The 17,507-nt window shown below is 34.7% G+C and overlaps 2 protein-coding genes across 4 annotated transcripts; one reads left to right on the forward strand and one right to left on the reverse strand.

Annotated features, from left to right (window-relative positions):
• Positions 1 to 248: 248 nt before the first annotated feature.
• On the reverse strand, positions 249 to 5,766 carry LOC115994382 (CLK4-associating serine/arginine rich protein). Of its 2 annotated transcripts, none has more exons than XM_031118514.1 (13): positions 5,375 to 5,766; positions 4,713 to 4,751; positions 4,460 to 4,608; positions 4,192 to 4,267; positions 2,993 to 3,287; positions 2,745 to 2,854; positions 2,611 to 2,658; positions 2,273 to 2,482; positions 1,907 to 2,008; positions 1,449 to 1,582; positions 1,104 to 1,239; positions 586 to 723; positions 249 to 507 (listed from the first exon to the last, which is right to left on the reverse strand). In XM_031118514.1, exons 1-13 carry the CDS (start codon positions 5,569 to 5,571, stop codon positions 480 to 482), a joined length of 1,662 nt encoding a protein of 553 aa, XP_030974374.1. In that variant the 5' UTR covers positions 5,572 to 5,766; the 3' UTR covers positions 249 to 479. The 2 variants fall into 2 exon arrangements, with proteins under 2 accessions (XP_030974374.1, XP_030974372.1); XM_031118512.1 differs by having other exon boundaries at positions 586 to 726; positions 5,375 to 5,765.
• An 8,562-nt stretch (positions 5,767 to 14,328) lies between these two features.
• On the forward strand, positions 14,329 to 15,425 carry LOC115995073. 2 transcript variants are annotated; one of them, XM_031119494.1, is made up of 2 exons: positions 14,329 to 14,933; positions 15,085 to 15,425. In XM_031119494.1, exons 1-2 carry the CDS (start codon positions 14,477 to 14,479, stop codon positions 15,165 to 15,167), a joined length of 540 nt encoding a protein of 179 aa, XP_030975354.1. In that variant the 5' UTR covers positions 14,329 to 14,476; the 3' UTR covers positions 15,168 to 15,425. The 2 variants fall into 2 exon arrangements, with proteins under 2 accessions (XP_030975354.1, XP_030975353.1); XM_031119493.1 differs by having other exon boundaries at positions 14,336 to 14,963.
• The last annotated feature ends 2,082 nt before the right edge of the window (positions 15,426 to 17,507 follow it).

Raw genomic sequence — 17,507 nt, forward strand, 5'->3', positions numbered from 1 at the left:
AACCACAACTATTGTACTGTCAAAACTCTGAAGCCCATGCCCATAGAATCCCAACCACTTTGATCAAAACCTCCATCTCACGAGCAAGATAATCACATTTTGGGCAGCTCTGGAGCACTTGGAATATAGATCATGTTGTCTCAGGGTCTCCTATAGAATTGAAAACCAAGACGGATTTCTTTCTAAAACCGTGATTAGGGGGTTCTTAAAGTCTGATCGGCAGTTTTCAATACTAATTAAACCAAAAAAAGTATCAAAATACTAATTAATATATTACATACACATTCAAGTAAAACAATCAATAAGAGTTTACAAAGGAAAGATCACAACTTAATTAAGGAAAGGTCTCAATACTTAATCTACCCTCACAATAACAGGATCCTAACATCAGAATACTGCCCACTGTTACATTCTGGGGATACCAAAGACTCAAGACACAAGATCAAAATATACTGACTACCAATTTAACAGCAATGTCTCTATCGATACCTTGAACGGCTTCTTACCCTGCAACATTAGCTCTTTAAATCAGTATCCAGGATTTCAATGTATATAAGTACATGGGAAAGGGAAAACAGTGGTAACCTTGGCGAACGAGAGTACGAGCGGGAACGGGAACGGGAACGGGTATGGGAATGTGAGAGAGAGTGAGATCGGGAACGAGAGCGGGAATAATGTCTTCGGGAACTCCTGCTTCTACTTGGACTTCTACTACGCCGGTATCTTCTGCAGTAAACACATCATTTGTCCTTTTCAATACATGCATATGCATATTTTAACTGACCAGAGGTAACAATCATATAAAGCATCTGTCAAATCCCAAAACAAAATGTGGAAATGTAAATTTTCTCATTTCCCTTCATTGCCAGAAATTGCAATGTCAGGCATCTTCTTCAACTCCATAGACCATTTTGTTATTCAATCAATTGGAAAATTTATCAAGTTTTGATATATGTTTTTTTCCGATAAGTCAAGCTTGATGTATGTTTGATATAAGAAGATACATTATGCCTTTCTTGTACTCAAAATATTTGGCAGACTAAAAAAATGAAATATTCAAAGGAAACCAATAGGTTCTAAATGCACATTGCTTTATTAACTACCTTGGAGGAGGACTGTAGCTGCGGCTGTGGCTCCGATGCCTATATCGACTTAACCGGCTTGTTTCTGCAAGTTTTTCCAGCCTCTGGCGCTCCTGTTCTCGCTTTTTAGCCATCTCAACAGCAGTATCTTTTTTAACTGCAAAAGCAATATCAGTTAAGCAATCATTAATATTGAGAAATTAAAACAGTTCCCCATTCTCTCCCTCCTACAACGAAACTAAACTTAAATTTAAGAAGGAAAAAGATTAAAGAAAAGAAGGAGGGAATATCCATTTCTGCCAACGTTGGATAACATAAATTAAGATAACTGCTTCGCCACAGAAATTCTTATGCAGTAAGCCATACTTTGTTTGTTCAGCTGCCTGCTCATGATCCTTTTAAGTCGTTCTTGAGGAGTTTCCTTCTTCTCTCCCGGTTGCTGTTTTAAGGGACCCCCAGAAGAACTTGCCTTAGTTAACTTTGCTATAGCAGAGGTTGTACTGTGAAAAAGAGAAGAAAACCAAGTTTACAAGAGTGACAAATATAAATTCGGATATAAAAAATTAAAAACAAATCATATTATAGAAGTGGAGAAGAGCTTTCCAGGTAGCAAAGTGAAAAAGAGAACAAAACCAAGTTTACAAGAGTGACAAATATAAAAAATTTATTAAAAAATCATATTAAAGAAATGTAGAAGAGCTTTCCAGGCAGCAAAGGCAATGTAAACAAAGAAGCAAAAATTTATGAAACCCCTTATCCAAACATGCATATCCACTTAAATCAAAACATGAAAATAAAATTTTCACTCAGCAACCATGATATACCTTACTGATGGTTTCAACACTTTTGCGCTCTTCTCCTTGTCAAGGGATATACCAGATGCAGGATCAACATGCAGTGCCTCAAGTATGCGACCAGATGATGGCCTGCACAAAAGAAGAATCTTTAGATACCAAAATCATCAGTTCCATGCAAGTCAGAAGCTTTTATATAAAGTCCATTTCAGGGTAAACAATGAGCTTCAGAAAGGAAGTATCCTTCTCTCCTCTGGCAGTTATGCTGATAACCCTAAGCCTGATCTACTCTAAACCAGAAAATTTTGCCTCACATAACAAAATGAGGAATAAGCTGCAGCAGAGTAAAGACTGTCGAATCTATCTTTGCAAGAATTAAAGGTCGAGTGCGCCGACCGATTTAACATGTCAGCCTGAGAAGGTGGAGATGATGGTGGAGAAAATCCTCCAAGCTTTGGTTGATCCCTGTCACCAGAGCTCCCAAATTCAGTAATGTATTCTATTTTTGGTGTCCTTGGTTTGCTTCGATGAACATCATCAGAATGCCCTCCGCGAGAATAACGCCTTGAATATGATGGGGAGTGTGACCGGGATCTTGATCTTGATCTGCAGATACAAGACATTATTTTTTTTTTATAAAAAAAAAAAAAAAATCATAAAGTATTTCTTTCATGGGAAAGAAACCCTGAGATTAAAATCCTCCCATAAAGACCTATTAAGATTTAAGAGCATACCTTCTAGAACGAGGATAAGCTTCATAAGTTGGACTTCGTCTAGATTCCCTACATTTAAATAAGAAAGCACTATAATCACAAGAACACAGCATACTAAAAAAAAAAAAAAAAAAGACAAGCTTGTGTTCTTCTACCTGTAGGGATCATGATGGAGTACTCTGGTTCCAGTATTTCGTGCAGTTTCTCTTTCTCGCTCCCTTTCTATTTGAGAAGCCTTCCTTCTTTCCTTGCGACTCAGCTTCCTCTACAACATTTAGAAGATCAAGGACTATACAATACAGGTATTGTAGAATACATTTAAATAATAATAATATCAATAAGTATGCATTACTGATTACAATAAAACAAAGCATCCTTCAACCAGTGATAGTGACAGACTTACAATTGCAGGATCACCTTTGATAACTTCCTTTTGCCTTTTCTCTTCTTCCTTAGCCTTTTTATCCATGTAAACGAGCCAACCATACCTTTTTACACCAAATTCTTTTGCTATAATATCCATCCCTTCATCGTTGCTATCATCACTATTGAAATCCTCATCATCCTCCTCGTCCTCGTCCTCGTCATTATCATCATCATCAGAAAGATGGGCCTCCTCTTTCCCATCCCCTTCATAAGAGAAGCCTACCTGTGAATAAGAACCTTTGCTTGCAGGAGGCTGAGTCTGTGGCTGAGATCTACAAGCCATGCATGAAAAGAGGAGAGATGAAATCAAATGTAATATTCTCTCTCACCCCAAATCGCACCAGAAATATATACACACACAGAGTGAGGGGTAAATAACTGAATTTACGAAAACTCAGTACATCTTGAATAGCTAACCAAATGGAAATTCTGATCATGCCACTACAGAAGTAAAACAAAGTTTGACACTCTGATTAAAACACATAAGCAAACGGAAGGAATGCATAACTGGGATTAAGAAGAAACTGAAACAATTAGACCATGGAACTTGTAACAACTTACACCATCTCATTCTTTTTGTTAATACATCTTTATAAATGGTCCCTTCCCACAAGGACCACCATGATCACAACCTCCAAAAGAGGAAGTTTAAGGAGAGAATTAAGTAATTGCTACTTTCTTTAGGCAACTGATTTGGGTGTCCTGACCACCCAGAAAGACAAAAGCTGAGAACCTTTATAACCGAACTGATAACAATTTTCTTAAGAGGGGAATAAATTTTCAGAATTCAAATGGCAACATCATTGAAATACCTGTCAAAAATTCAGATTTGAGCACAATGCAGAATCAAAAGCACATGAAAACTCAGACCCAAGGAATTTTAATGTTGCCATCACTTTTTTTATTTTTTGAAAAAGTAATGTTGCCAACATGTTTACATATATTTAACAAACCAAAAGACCACTTCTGGAAGACTACATAATCACAACATCAGCACATGCTTAGCATCAAAACTATTTGATCAACATTAGAATTTGATGGAAACCTGTCCCATGTAGTCAATGTTCTGCATTAAACCCATTTTTAAACATTGATCATGCAGTTTATTAAACAGAATCAACCCCGATATCTCACTTACTAAATTGCTAATTTAGGGAGTAGAAATTAGAAACAAACCTGTCAGATATAAACGGAGCAACAGCCTTCGCTTCCATCTCTTGGTTTACATGTTGCAAAGCCTCCTCATCAGTAACTGTTAACGTACAAAGTTTGACTTGTAAAATTAAATTCCAAATTAAAACCTAGCCATATGATTGACTCCAAAGGTGGATAACCTTTGACTTGTTGTGCTTTGTCATGAATAGTACAAGGATAAAGAAAAAAATATCTATTTAAAATGTTCGAGAATTTAAAGACATCATCGCAAAAATAAAAAAGTACCGACATCCTCTACGCCGATGCTTAATTAAATCCCGATAACGCTCAAAATTAACAAACTCTTCTAGTTCTTCTTCTTCTTCCGACTTTTCTTGGACCCGGAAATGCCGGGACCCAGAATCCCGAATAAAATCAAGAAGAGCACGGCCATCAAATCTACTTAGGCAAAGAAAAAAAAATTGACCCCTCCTTAATTAATTGGTAAAAGAATATACAACCAAGTTATAATCCCAAAACAAAGAAAAAGCAATACTTCATACCTATCAATTAATATATCTTGTTTCCCATTCCAAGGTATCCTGAGAAAGAAAGTTAGAGATTAGCATAGATTTAAATGGAAGTGAAGGGAAAAACAAAAGACACCCTTTTACGAGAGCAGGGCAGGAATTCCATATTGATCCAAACCAACCCATTCCCCCACATTTTTAATAAGACTCCGGCTGCAAGCATACAAGTACCATGTAATGTGCCACTCCATGGGCGTCTGGTAACCATGTATGGAAAAGGTATAATTTGGTGATTTGCTAGGAAGCACAGACACGGAAACCGTTACGGGTATGGTTACAACTATGAGACCCAGTGACACGAGCAATTTCTGAAAAATTATAACATATACGACACCCTAAATGAAGTGTTCGTGCTTCCTAGGTGATTTGACAGCAAAAGGCAATTAGAAATTCAAACATATAATATTATTTCTAGTGCTACTACATAGGATTGATTAGCTGATTATATAAAAAAGAAAGCGTCTTGTAATTGATGAGCAGGTAAAATAAAATAAAAAATTAAAATTTATAGTTCCAGTAAATCAATTCTATTGCTATGCAAAATCAAATTCTAAAATTGAAACCTACATAAAAGTGAAATTTGAGGACGCTCTATGTAAAAAACGAGATTGTAAAAGCGAAATAAACAAACATACAGGCCTTGCTGGTCCTGAGTGGCTTGGTAGAGAGCGTCGTCGCGGTACATGCGAGAGCGAGAGCCGACGGCCTGAATCGATTGCTGAGGATCGCCGCGGCGCTTGGCTAAGAACACAGCTCGTCTCTGTGCTCGCTTTCGAGCCGCGTCCATCATGTCGTGGACTTTCCTCTCCGACCTCCTCGCCTCGTGCCACATCTTCTCCCACTTCCACTTCGATTTCGATTCGATTCGATCACACAAAAACTCAACCCTAACTTTGATCTTTCTCTTTTTTCACCGATATTATTATTATTATGGAAACAATAATGGAAGAGGCTGTTGTGTTGTGTTGTGTTGTGGCTAGCGATTGCGATTGCGATTGCGATACTTGGCGTTTTTTTTTCACTCATCTTTCCTGTTTAGGGGAAAAAGCTATAATGATCTGGAATCTGGACCGTACTTGTCATGGGTTGGATTTCGAATTCATGGGCCCAATATCATAGCCCATAAGGCCATATGTGACTACAAAGATTATTCTATTGTACAGTAGAAGGGCCCAACATGATGGCCCATATTTTGGGTACCAATATGATCGTTGATCACATGTCTACATTTAGGACCTCAAATTTTTTTTTTTTTTTTTTTTTTTTTTTTTGAGAATGAGGACCTCACTAATCTATCTCTTGTTCTTCTTCCTTTTTCCATATTCTTAACCGTTATTGAAACCTTCTCTTTAAAAAAAAAACTGTTATTGTTACTTTTTTTGATAGTTGGGAGATTGAGAATTTGAATCTAGACGTCTTTGTTGAAAATATCAAAATGTATCAATTGAGTTATAAGACTTTAGACCAAAAAAAAAAAAAAAAAAACAATCGTTGAAAGTATCGGTTTCATATACAAATAATGGTAAGTAAAAGAATAATTTACATGTTTTCATGATTGAAAATTCACTGATTATACATTTTTATAGTTCCAACTTCCAATACCATATTAAAAACATTAAGAAAATATAAATAAATTCATCTTTTATCTTATTCTTCATTCTTAATTGTTAAGTTGTTGGCCAATCACCTCCAAAAAAAAAAAAAAAGGTTGTTGGCCATTCACAATTGTTGGGCCCCATAATAAAAAATTATGAGAATAGCTTAAGGTAGTTGATGGTTTGAGATATAGAGAGAGAGTGTGTGTTTTGTAGTAAACAATCATAAAATGCAACCATTAGTCATAAAATAATATCTAACATGATCACTCGTAAATTTTCTTTCCTAATTGCATTATTTTTTAAAGAAACTCCATTAAATCACTTAAAAATATTGCAAAACTAACAATTATACACATATAATTTGTTGACATATATCTACAATTTTTTTTTCTATTATAGAAAGTTCGTTATATATCATTTTGAAATCTTAGTCCAATCTTCCACAAGTGCTGGAGGAATGAAAACAAACAAGTTTCCAAGTTTAATATAAACTCATAAACATGTAGGAAACACCATAATGAGTGACATTGCAACCCTACATCTTTAGGTCACACAAGGGAAAAAAAGTTATGAAGTTGTTGTTGGCCAATCCCAATTTCTAGCTTTGTAAATCTAATTTTCTTAGAGAAAATCCTACAATTTTTGTATTTGGACTAAAGGATAAAGGTTGATTATTACACAAGAGTAACTTCCATCGTTAATAAGAGTAACAAGTGACATAATCAATAATCTATTTTTGGAGGGCCAAATAAAACATGTACGCATATGTATATATGGGTGTCGGAAGGGACGGAGCTAGAACTTTGAGTTAGGAGGGCAGTTTTATTGTTAGTTGTGTGTGGCGTTTTCAACATCTGATTTCGCTACTTAGCTGTTAAGTTTTTTTTTTTTTTTTTCCTTTGGTGGATTAGAACAAAATTATTTTTGTTTCGAATTTTTTAAAGGGCAGGGTTATTTATTTTGAATAAAATTAGTTAAATGAGCTTAATTTTATTTTTAGTTTTACTGGTAATTTTTGTTGTTGAACTTTTTTTTTTTGACTTGTATATTTTGTTTTAGATTTTAGATCTATAAATTTTTTTATGGTCACTAAAATGAGGAAAATACTAAAACTAAAAGTTTTTTTATAAATTACTAATGTGATGAGTGATTATTGATAAGTAAAAAAATGATGTGAGTGGTGTGCATATATGCGAACTAATAAAAATTTGCTACCAAAACAATTTGTAAAAATGTTATAAAAAAGTTTGTAAGTATAGCATTACTCTTAAAAGAATCAATAATATTGTTAAAGGAAAACAAAATATAATTTTATAAAACAAAATTGCTAAAATTAGTTCACAAATATAATATATATATATATATATTTTTTTTTTTTTTTTAAATCTAGGGGGGCCATTGCCCTCCTAGTCTAAGGGTGGTTCGGTCCCTATGCATCAGCTAAGACTAAATGAACAACTCAGTGACATCACAAAGAAAAAAAAAAAGGGAAAATTAGATGTAAATCATATCATGTGACACCTTTCATGAAGAAGTGCGTGCTTATTTATAAATAGGGAGACTATGAGAGCATTCTATTTCTTGTGCAAAAAATCCTATGTAATCATTACACTCATAAGATTGGTGAGTGTGTTTTTGTTCACATTTTTGTACAGTTTTACGTTTTTGAAAAATAGCATAAAAGATTATTATGATGTTACATCTAATGGGCCTAATCTATATATATGGCTCCCATTTGGAAAAAAGCATTCGAATTAATAATCATTGTTTATGAGTCTCCAATACATTGTTTAAGGAATATTTTAATGCATCATTCCTTATCAAAAGAAAATTCAACTTTCTTGCACATTTTTTAAGTAAAAAACATCAAATTAATATTGAATTTTTGCGCACACAGTATATATAATTTATATTATTTTCTAAATAAATATTAAACATTAATATCAAATAATTGTTTTTATACAATATGTTCAAAACTTCGGTAATATTAACTACTGCAAAAGGCTGAAACTTCTAAGAGCAACTTGGTTCCCCACGCGATCTTTCCATCATTAACGGTATTCATTGTTAGCATTTAAAATTTAAAAAAAAAATTAATAATTCGATAGTACGATATAAAGAGGGAAAATTCAAACCCTAATTTTTCAAATAAATGCAAACTTACTGTGCTACTGTGTTACAAGATTGGTGCCCATTGACAACATAGTTGAATATGACTTCTTGAACTTTTTATAGGAAGTTTGAATTTATATCATGCTCCTCCAATGAGTTGCATCGACTGTTGGTAGTGCCATTTTTTTTAGAGCAAATTAGAAGGCGGTGCTTCAAAGTTGAAATTCTATGGTCTTTTGGGTTTTGAATACGAAATAGGTGGGAAACAGAACATGGTATGATGAGCCCTTCTACACTTCTTTTTCTTTTTCTTCAAAGTTTAAAGGCTTCGTGATTTGGATTCTAGACCCAATAAAATAAGGGTCAACATTTGTTCTCAAGCAAAATCGAAAAAAGGTACTTGTGGTGACGACTTACGAGGCTTTATTTTATAGTAATTAAGACGACGGCTGTGTGATACGTAATTATTGAGGCAACCATGATAACAACCGCGTCGTTGTAAGAGACTTTTTGGTAATGCGTTTTTTTTTGTGTTGTTTGGTAGCTTATTATTTTGATAACAATAAAAATTGAACTGAATTTAACTAAATTATATACCTAAATCATAAGTGAAATTTAAACAAATAAATCGAGTACAAAGTATAACAAAAATCATAATTTAAGGTGTAAAATATGTGTTTGAAAAGTTTATGTTGTAAAGTATAATTTAAGATATATTTTAAAGTGGTAAATTGTAATTTTTCCAAAAAAACTTGCAAATTGATGCGACAATTAATACAAAATTTTTTAATTGGTACCACTTTAACTTAATAAATAAATTTGATTTTTTTTTTTAATGATCGAAACATGCATTAGTTTGTAAGATTTATTTTTTTCATAAAATTTGTGATAACATTACTCATAAAATATTACAGTATAGTACATCATTGATCATTTCATTGAAATAAAAGAATGCCGGCAAGTGAATCACACATGAAGCTAAATTACAATTTTAATTTTGCAATCAGATAAGCTATCTTTTGGCAAGTGGTAACTAAAAAAATCTATTTGTCCAAGTAAAGCCGCCGCCGCCGCCCTCCTAAGCCTATAACACGACCCCGACCTGAATTTGATAGAGAGGCTTGCTTATTGCGATGTTGATCACCAAACTCCTGACGCCATCACCTATTATTTTACACATAAAACTGAGCATCATCATGGTATATGCCTACGACCTAAAGTGCAATTAACTTAGCTAGCCCACCAAAAAATGTGATTTCCAATTTAAAAAGTTTTTTAATATTAAAATAAGAGATCTGAGTTTAATCTTTGCCGACATAAAAAAAAGTTAATTGGTGTATTGACTTGATAATAAAGTCAATCATTATAAAACGGATATCATAAAATTGAAATATTATTAAAAAAAAAAAAAACTTAGCAAAGAAAAAAGGCTAAATTGCAAAGTACACTCCTAACGTTTGGGGAGTGATTGGATTTTACATCCCAACGTTTCAAAACTTTGATTTTACACCCCACCGTTTGGTTCCATTAGCAAATCACACCCTTGGTTAGATTTTGCTGTTAACTGCCAAGTCATCTTGCTAACGTGTTTTTTTTTTTATGCCAAATAAGCTCAAAACGACACAGTTGCAATGGAAATGATGTGATGACTTGGCACATGCTAAACGGCACCGTTTTGCCCAAAGAGAAAACAAACAGAAAATCTAAAAATCCTAAATCTAAACCAGCCCTTAGCTCCCTAACCCACGAACCCAATGCTTCCCATCCTAAAAAACCCCAGAATTTCTCATTTCTCATTAATCTAAGAACAACAATTATTCTACGTTTAAACATTTTAAAAAAAAACAAAAACAAAATCAATCTTTATTCCAATACCACAGTGGCATCCAATTCCTTGAGCTTAGTGAGAATGGGATTAGCCTCTTCTTTGGTGAGACCTTTCTTCAACACCACAGGGACTTTCTAGACCAATTCTTTGGCCTCCTTCAACCCCAAATCCGTGAAAGTTCTCACCTCCTTTATGATTTTGATCTTCACCGCCGTGTCGTACTTCTCCAGCTTCAAATCGAACGTGCACTTCTCCGTAGCTTAGGCCTCCTCGCTTGACCCAGCTCCGGATCCGGAAGCTGAGGATGGGCCGAGCCCCAAGACTGCTGGGCTGTACTTGTTAAGGCCCATCTTGTGTCTCCAGAGGATGGAGTAGTTGTTGCATTCGAGCTTGGTGAGGTCTTGGTGGTTCACGATGAAGGAGTTGGTTGCAGAGCCGATGGGTGGTCTAGGTTCATAAGGGTTAGGAAGGGAGGGCTGGTTCGTGGGTTAGGGAGCTAAAGGCTGGTTTGTGGGTTTAGATTTAGGATTTTTAGATTTTCTGTTTGTTTTCTCTTTGGGCAAAACGGTGCCGTTTAGCATGTGTCAAGTCATCACATCCTTTCCTTTGCAACTATGTCGTTTTGAGCTTATTTGGCAACAAAAAAAAAAAAAAACACATTAGCAAGATGACTTGGTAGTTAACAGCAAAATCTAACCGGGGGTGTGATTTGCTAATGGAACCAAATGTTGGGGTGTAAAATCAAAGTTCTGAAACGTTGGGGTGTAAAATCTAATCACCCCCAAACGTTAGGGGTGTACTTTGCAATTTAGCCAAGAAAAAAGTTGCAATTAATCAAATTTACAAAGAATCCGAATTTGATAAGGATTACACCATTTATTAGAATATTGTCACATCATTTTTTTTACTTAAGGGTCATGTTAAGGGATTCCTTTAAGGCAATTGTTAATAAACCATACAGTGCCCTAAACCCTAAATACATCATACTATATATAATAACATCTCAATTAACTCGCAATTAAGTTGGATTTTCAAATGAATATTAGAATTGATTAAGTGTGATTGTGTTTATTTCTTAATATGTAATATGATGATGTCACATGTTGAAATTGAAGGTGTAAAACTTGAAAGTTTTACACCTCATTTACAAATTGAATGGTATTGGTAACATGGGTTTTTTTTATTATATTATTTTTTATTCCTGATGATTATAATGTGGCTTCTTTTGATCTGTAGATTCTGTACCCAGCTGCACAAAGTCATGGTCTACAGAAAAGTCTCCAATCTCAAATTTTTTGACTGGACTAATTTCTCTTTACGTCGAAGCTGGTGGAAAATTCTGTATACAACAAATTCTTCAGCTCAGAATTCTAGATGAAATCATTTTTTATTAGACAAACCTTCAATATTTGACAAAGAAAATAATTTGGAATGTTCTATGCAGATTATAAATAAATATGTATATGATGGCAGCAAGTAATTTCTGTTTCGCCAGACGACCGCCATTATATATGTTGGTTTTTCATTTCAAAGTTCCACTCCATGCGGAGTGATGATCTCTAATTTATTTACTTTTTTTTAGTATTTATTAGTGATGATAAACAGATAAAAAGACCAAGTCACCCATTTGCAATCATTAGCTTCTATCTATAATCATGCCATTTCTTTCGACGCCAAAGTAGATTAGAAAATGTTGGTGACCAACCTTTTGTACATATCACGGTAGTTAATTATTTTGCACCAAAAATGTTGGTTTTATTAACTTCATAATAAATTTTGTATAAATAGGACCCATACAAAATTACTCTTACACTAAGCATTAACTAGACATTAATTGCTAACGGGAGTTTGGTTGAGTGGGTAAGATTCGTTCATTTCGTGCACCATATCTAGGTTCAAATCCCGCTGTCCGCAGGAGTCCGTTGATGGGCATCTTTAATGGGGTAACTCCCCACACAGTGGTACAGACGGGACCCCGAGATCGGGCTACCCCGTCCGAGACCATTTGGCGCCCTGCCCGGGGTATAATATAACCATAAAAGCCCCTATTTTAGTTTCTCATAAAAGCCCCTATTTTAGTTTCTCAAAAAAAAAAAAAAAAAAAAAAAAAGAAAAAAAACTAGACGTTAATTATTTCTCCACTATTTTAAATATAACTCTTTATTTAGTAATCGTCACCCATGAGCAAACTAAGCACTAAATCTCTTCTTTTTTCTTTTTTCTTTTTTCTTATTTGTCTAATTAATATTTGTCAAAGATTTAGCCATTATAACAAATAGTGATAGACTGATAGTGCTTAAGACTTTAAGCTACATTTACCTCAGTTGGTATGGTTGGCATACCCCAGTACGAGTACAAAAGTAGAACCAACTTCACCCAACTAGTAAATAAAAGTGAAAAGGTGTAACTTGTAATGACCCGAGAAAAATGCACTTACACACCCATGTAATACACACTTATACAATATCCTTGTCAAGGTCCAAGTTGTGTTGAAGTGCAATTCAGTTACATGGTGTTATCAAGTTGGCTTTGATACATACCATTTGTAATGGCCCAAGCAAAGCTCTAGCTAGCCACATTTGCCTTTATAATTTATACCCCAAAAGGATTAGTCATATTAGAAAATGTGGTTTTTCATTGTTACTTATATATCTAAGATCAATCTAATAATAAACACTAAATGTGAGACTCAATGCACCCATAAATCGCACACTTAAACAATTCAATCCAATCATATACACACAATGAGATATCATGTAATTGGAGCATAGTGCATCTTATAGAACTAGCTCGAGTGCAAATGACTCATGTGGGGGGTGAGACTCTGAAAAGAAGGAACTATCAACAAGATCCACCCGATATGTAACTGGGCCCAACTACTACCTGAATATTATTTTGTGGACAAAGAAACTACTACCTGAATATTATTAGTATTATATTTAGCCAAAAATTTTAATAAATATATATACACACACACAAAAAGGTTTAAGAAAATCTAAGTGAGTGCAGGCGGGTCCAACAAGCTAAGCCCACCTAGAGCAGTGGATTTAGGTTAGACGGCCCAATACAATTAATTAGTTAGAGAACGGGCTTCCGAGGTCAACTTTAACGTGCTAGTATGATTTAAGCTTTCGGTGGATGGTAAAAGTTAGACAATTCAAAGAAGAACAACAAATTTTTAAAATTAACACTTCCTCGGGCCTAGTCGAAGAGCAATTGTTCACAAATTGTTCAAATCTTGATTACAGAATAGTGTTACACAATATCAGTATTTCCTTTCAATATTTCCCCTTTTTCTTTATTCTCTTAGGGCTTCATTTCTATAACTAGTTAGCTGAATTTCATTTGAGCCCTCCACTTATAGAGTCATCGTCCTTCCTTTAGATGCTTATCCCATCAAGATTTTGTTGAAAGTGGTAGAGTGTGCTGCAAGCTGAGTTGGTGCAGTGCATTGAATGCAGAAGTGATGGTTACTTTGTCTGGATACTTCCCTTTTTCTTTGCTCGCACATTTCTACCATCTTCTTTGGCATTCTGTTATCTAGTGCAAGTGGCCTGCCTAACAATTCCTGAGGAATGCTCGCTCTTCGGCTCCTCAGAAGGTTGGCCTCTTCATGGTTCCTCCTCGGAATCTCATCCATATGTTGGGTAAAAACTAGTGCGTGGGTGGGCCCTTTCCCTTTCTCGGACTTAGTCCACGGATTTTATTCCATACTCAGATCTTACCTTTCGCACACTGAGAATAGACAATAGACAAAGATAAAGTCTATAAACATAGGAAAAAAATTAATAAAAAATTTCACAATTGTTGATATGACATATTATTAGTAGTAAATAAAAACGTCAACAATATTTTCAAATAAAAATATGTAAAACTTATCCCCTAAACTAGTGTGAAAATTATTATAATTATTTTTTTTTTTTTAATGTACGTAGCATTACTAAATACACAAAAGGACAGATCATGATGACTAGGACCTACCAGTGCTTTAAGTCTTCCCACTCAAATGGACCGCCACCAATACCTCCTTGCTTTTGTGTTGTTACCGATCCTTTGTCCATATAATCCGAATATAAAGCCGAAATATAGGACCCAAATACAAAAAAAAAGCTATATCGATCGCAGACCCGGCGCGCGAGGTCCCCCGACCTCCGCACAACCCCATACTAGGGGCTGTGTTCGAGCTCGAGGACTCAACCATGTCTGACTTTCACCCACTTCCTTATTCACCAGCAACACAACCTCCATCATCGTCGTCGTCGCCGCCACAACAATCATCATCATCATCATCATCAATAAAGCCAATGATGATATCGCCGCTGTACAAGCAGCACTCGTGGTCACCAGACGCGTACCGCGACGAGGCGTGGCTGAGGCGCAAGGGGAACCACAAGAGCAAGAACAGGAACAGGAGCAAGAGCGTGACAGACGAGGACGTCGACGAGCTCAAGGGCTGTATCGAGTTGGGTTTCGGATTCGAGCTGATCGACTCGCCTGATCATGTCGTGGATCAGCGTTTGTCTGATACTTTGCCGGCTTTGGGTCTCTACTACGCTGTCAACAAGCACTACAACGACACCGTTTCCAACTCCAAGTCAACCCTCACGCCGAGTTCGTCAACGGCGTCGGACTCCGACACTCCCAGCTCTCCTCTCGGTAGTCCTCACCACACCCTATTAGGACCCGGTAATTTATTTATTGAGTTCCTGTTTATATTTGCTTTAGACACACGTTTTGAATATGTGTACGTGTATGAAACTATGAATATAAAATTGTGTGTTTGTTTGTTTGTTGGGAAAATGTGAAGGTGATAATCCTCAGACGGTGAAGACAAGGTTAAGGCGGTGGGCTCAGGTGGTTGCTTGCTCGGTGAGGCAAAGTTCTAGCTGATTCGATCAAGAAAAATGGTGATTGTGGATCGGTTTCTATCAGGGTTAAGTGCCAACCAAACCAGAGTTTATCAAAGTAACCAAACATCAATATCAATTTCCTTCTTATGATTCCCCCACCCACTTTTGTTTGGTTTAGTTATTATTAATGAGTTTAAGTAATGTGAAGAAAAAAAAAAAGAGAAAAAAAATTCTCATCAAATGGAAGCCTTAGCCAACTTGTATCGGATTGACTTTTTTTTTTTTTTTTTTTTTTTTTTTTTTTTTTTTTTTTTTAAATATAAATATTGGATGGCTCTGTTTTCACATCAATGATCGATTTGATTTCTTTGGTATCACCGTCTTTTCACAAAATGGGAATTTATAGTTGGATTCATTATTCATATGAGGAAAAGGTGTTATGAAAAAAAAGAAAAACCAAAATTTGATATAGAAATATCGACCTCTCCTTTTCCTTTTGTTACTATAATTAGATACATGAATGTCTGGTGGTGTGGCTTGTCTTCTCTTTTTCACTTGGTTTAGGTTAGATTTAGAGATTTTGTGTCTGAACTCTTGGGTGAAAAAGGTCAAAAGATTTCATAAAAAAAAAAAAAAAAAGTAAAAAGGTCAAAAGAAAGATCTTTGTGTCTGATTGAAGTAGGGTTTTGTAATTTTGGTTGGTTACTCTGATGAATGAAGTCAAGCTTAAGGGAAAAAAATGAAAAAGCTCTCTCTCTCTCTTATGGTAAAGGCTTTTCTGGAATAAGAATCCCTTTTCTTAATGTATACTAGACAGCTTGTTATCTTTCATAGGAGAAGCGTATTTTCTTTGCTCAAAAGAAAAGGTATTTGAGTGTCCAAGATTTCATTCCATGATGCTGGCAAAATTTTGCCTTTGAGAGAATTCCACCTACTCCCCTGCCGCAAGTGAAGGAATAGAAGGATTTGATTTGAACTTAGCTTCTCTCTACGGAAAAGATAGGTCATCAATGAATCTTAGATTTTTTTTAGCACTTTTTGAAAACATTTCATTGCATGTAGAATGTAGGCATTGTAGTAACTAAGTGACCATGAACAAAAATTAGTCATATATCTAACTCTATATATAAAATTAGAAGAAGAGAGTTTGAATGATTCATAAACTCTCCTAAGCCTTTTTTTTTTTTTTTTTGTCTAACTAAAAATAAATCAAATTTATAAACACACACACATATGTGTATGTTAACTGCGATTGTTTTCAATTGTAGCCTTGCATATACACAGAGTTATAAACTAGTATACTATATATATATATATGTGTGTGTGTGTGTGTATTAACTTCGATTATTTTCAATTGTAATTGTGCCTATGCACAATCACAAAGTTATAAACTAGTATATTATATATGGGTGTGTGTTCATGCAATCTATGTATAAATAAAAAATAATATATAAGACAACATTTTTAAAACAATATCATATAAATTGAACAACAAAATAGAGTTTTTATTATTATTATTTTTTAATAAAGCTAAAAGTCACATGGCAAAAACATTGTGGGGACGAGGGATCCCAAATCTAATTTAAATAAGCAGTCAAAGTTATTTCTGATGATGCACCTCAAACCTCGAGGACGAGAACGAAGGGAATAGAAGCCATCCCCTCTGCATTAAATAAAAGGCGACCATTCCTCTGATTGCATTAATGAGAAAATAACCATGAATAGTGGTGGCATAGTTAAGATTATAGAGTAAAACTTGCTAGTATGTTCTAGAAAGGACCAAAGTTCTAGAAAGGACCAAAGTTCTAGAAAGGCAATCTCGATCCAGATAAGTTGTAGCTGGATATAAAAACAAGAGGAAGATCAAGATGCAAGAAAAAAGGAAAAAAAGGAGAAAAAAAAAAGGAGAAAAAAGAAAGAAAATAATTTATTCATTTGTAAACCCAACCTCAGACTAGACCCAAGGACCAACACTTGTATTTTTTTCTTAACCAATTTTTAAACTGTGAATTAATAGAAATGACACCCTTTCTTATTCAACTCTATGATATAAACATTCTGATTTCGCACACAGGATATCATAATAAAATTTGACTTTCCATCTCTAAACAAATTTATTGTGATTGTAAGCAATAAAACCTTCATGTATTTCCATTTGTTGACTAACTGCTTTTTCGCCGTTACAAACACATTGTGAATTTTTATTTAATCCAAAATTTATAATAAATTATTAAAATCATTTAAAATAAATAGTAAGGTTATAATTCTTGAAACTTTTGATAGATTTTAATCATAGCGATCCACATGATAGATATATGTTATATGATATATAATGCTCATATTCATCAACATTGCTTAAATATGAAGTCTAAGACCAAAT

Source organism: Quercus lobata, chromosome 6 (assembly GCF_001633185.2).
Source record: "Quercus lobata isolate SW786 chromosome 6, ValleyOak3.0 Primary Assembly, whole genome shotgun sequence".
Taxonomy (NCBI): domain Eukaryota; kingdom Viridiplantae; phylum Streptophyta; class Magnoliopsida; order Fagales; family Fagaceae; genus Quercus; species Quercus lobata.

What these genes read in the sequence shown, in the direction of transcription:
- LOC115994382 (XM_031118512.1), bottom strand. Translation starts at nt 5,571, where the DNA reads ATGTGGCACGAGGCGAGGAGGTCGGAGAGGAAAGTCCACGACATGATG. An exon ending in CTCCATCATGATCCCTACAG is followed by an intron (nt 2,659 to 2,744) that starts GTAGAAGAACAC and finishes ATTTAAATGTAG; the next exon opens with GGAATCTAGACGAAGTCCAA. An exon ending in CAGGCAGCTGAACAAACAAA is followed by an intron (nt 1,240 to 1,448) that starts GTATGGCTTACT and finishes TTGCTTTTGCAG; the next exon opens with TTAAAAAAGATACTGCTGTT.
- LOC115995073 (XM_031119493.1), top strand. Translation starts at nt 14,477, where the DNA reads ATGTCTGACTTTCACCCACTTCCTTATTCACCAGCAACACAACCTCCA. An exon ending in CCACACCCTATTAGGACCCG is followed by an intron (nt 14,964 to 15,084) that starts GTAATTTATTTA and finishes GAAAATGTGAAG; the next exon opens with GTGATAATCCTCAGACGGTG.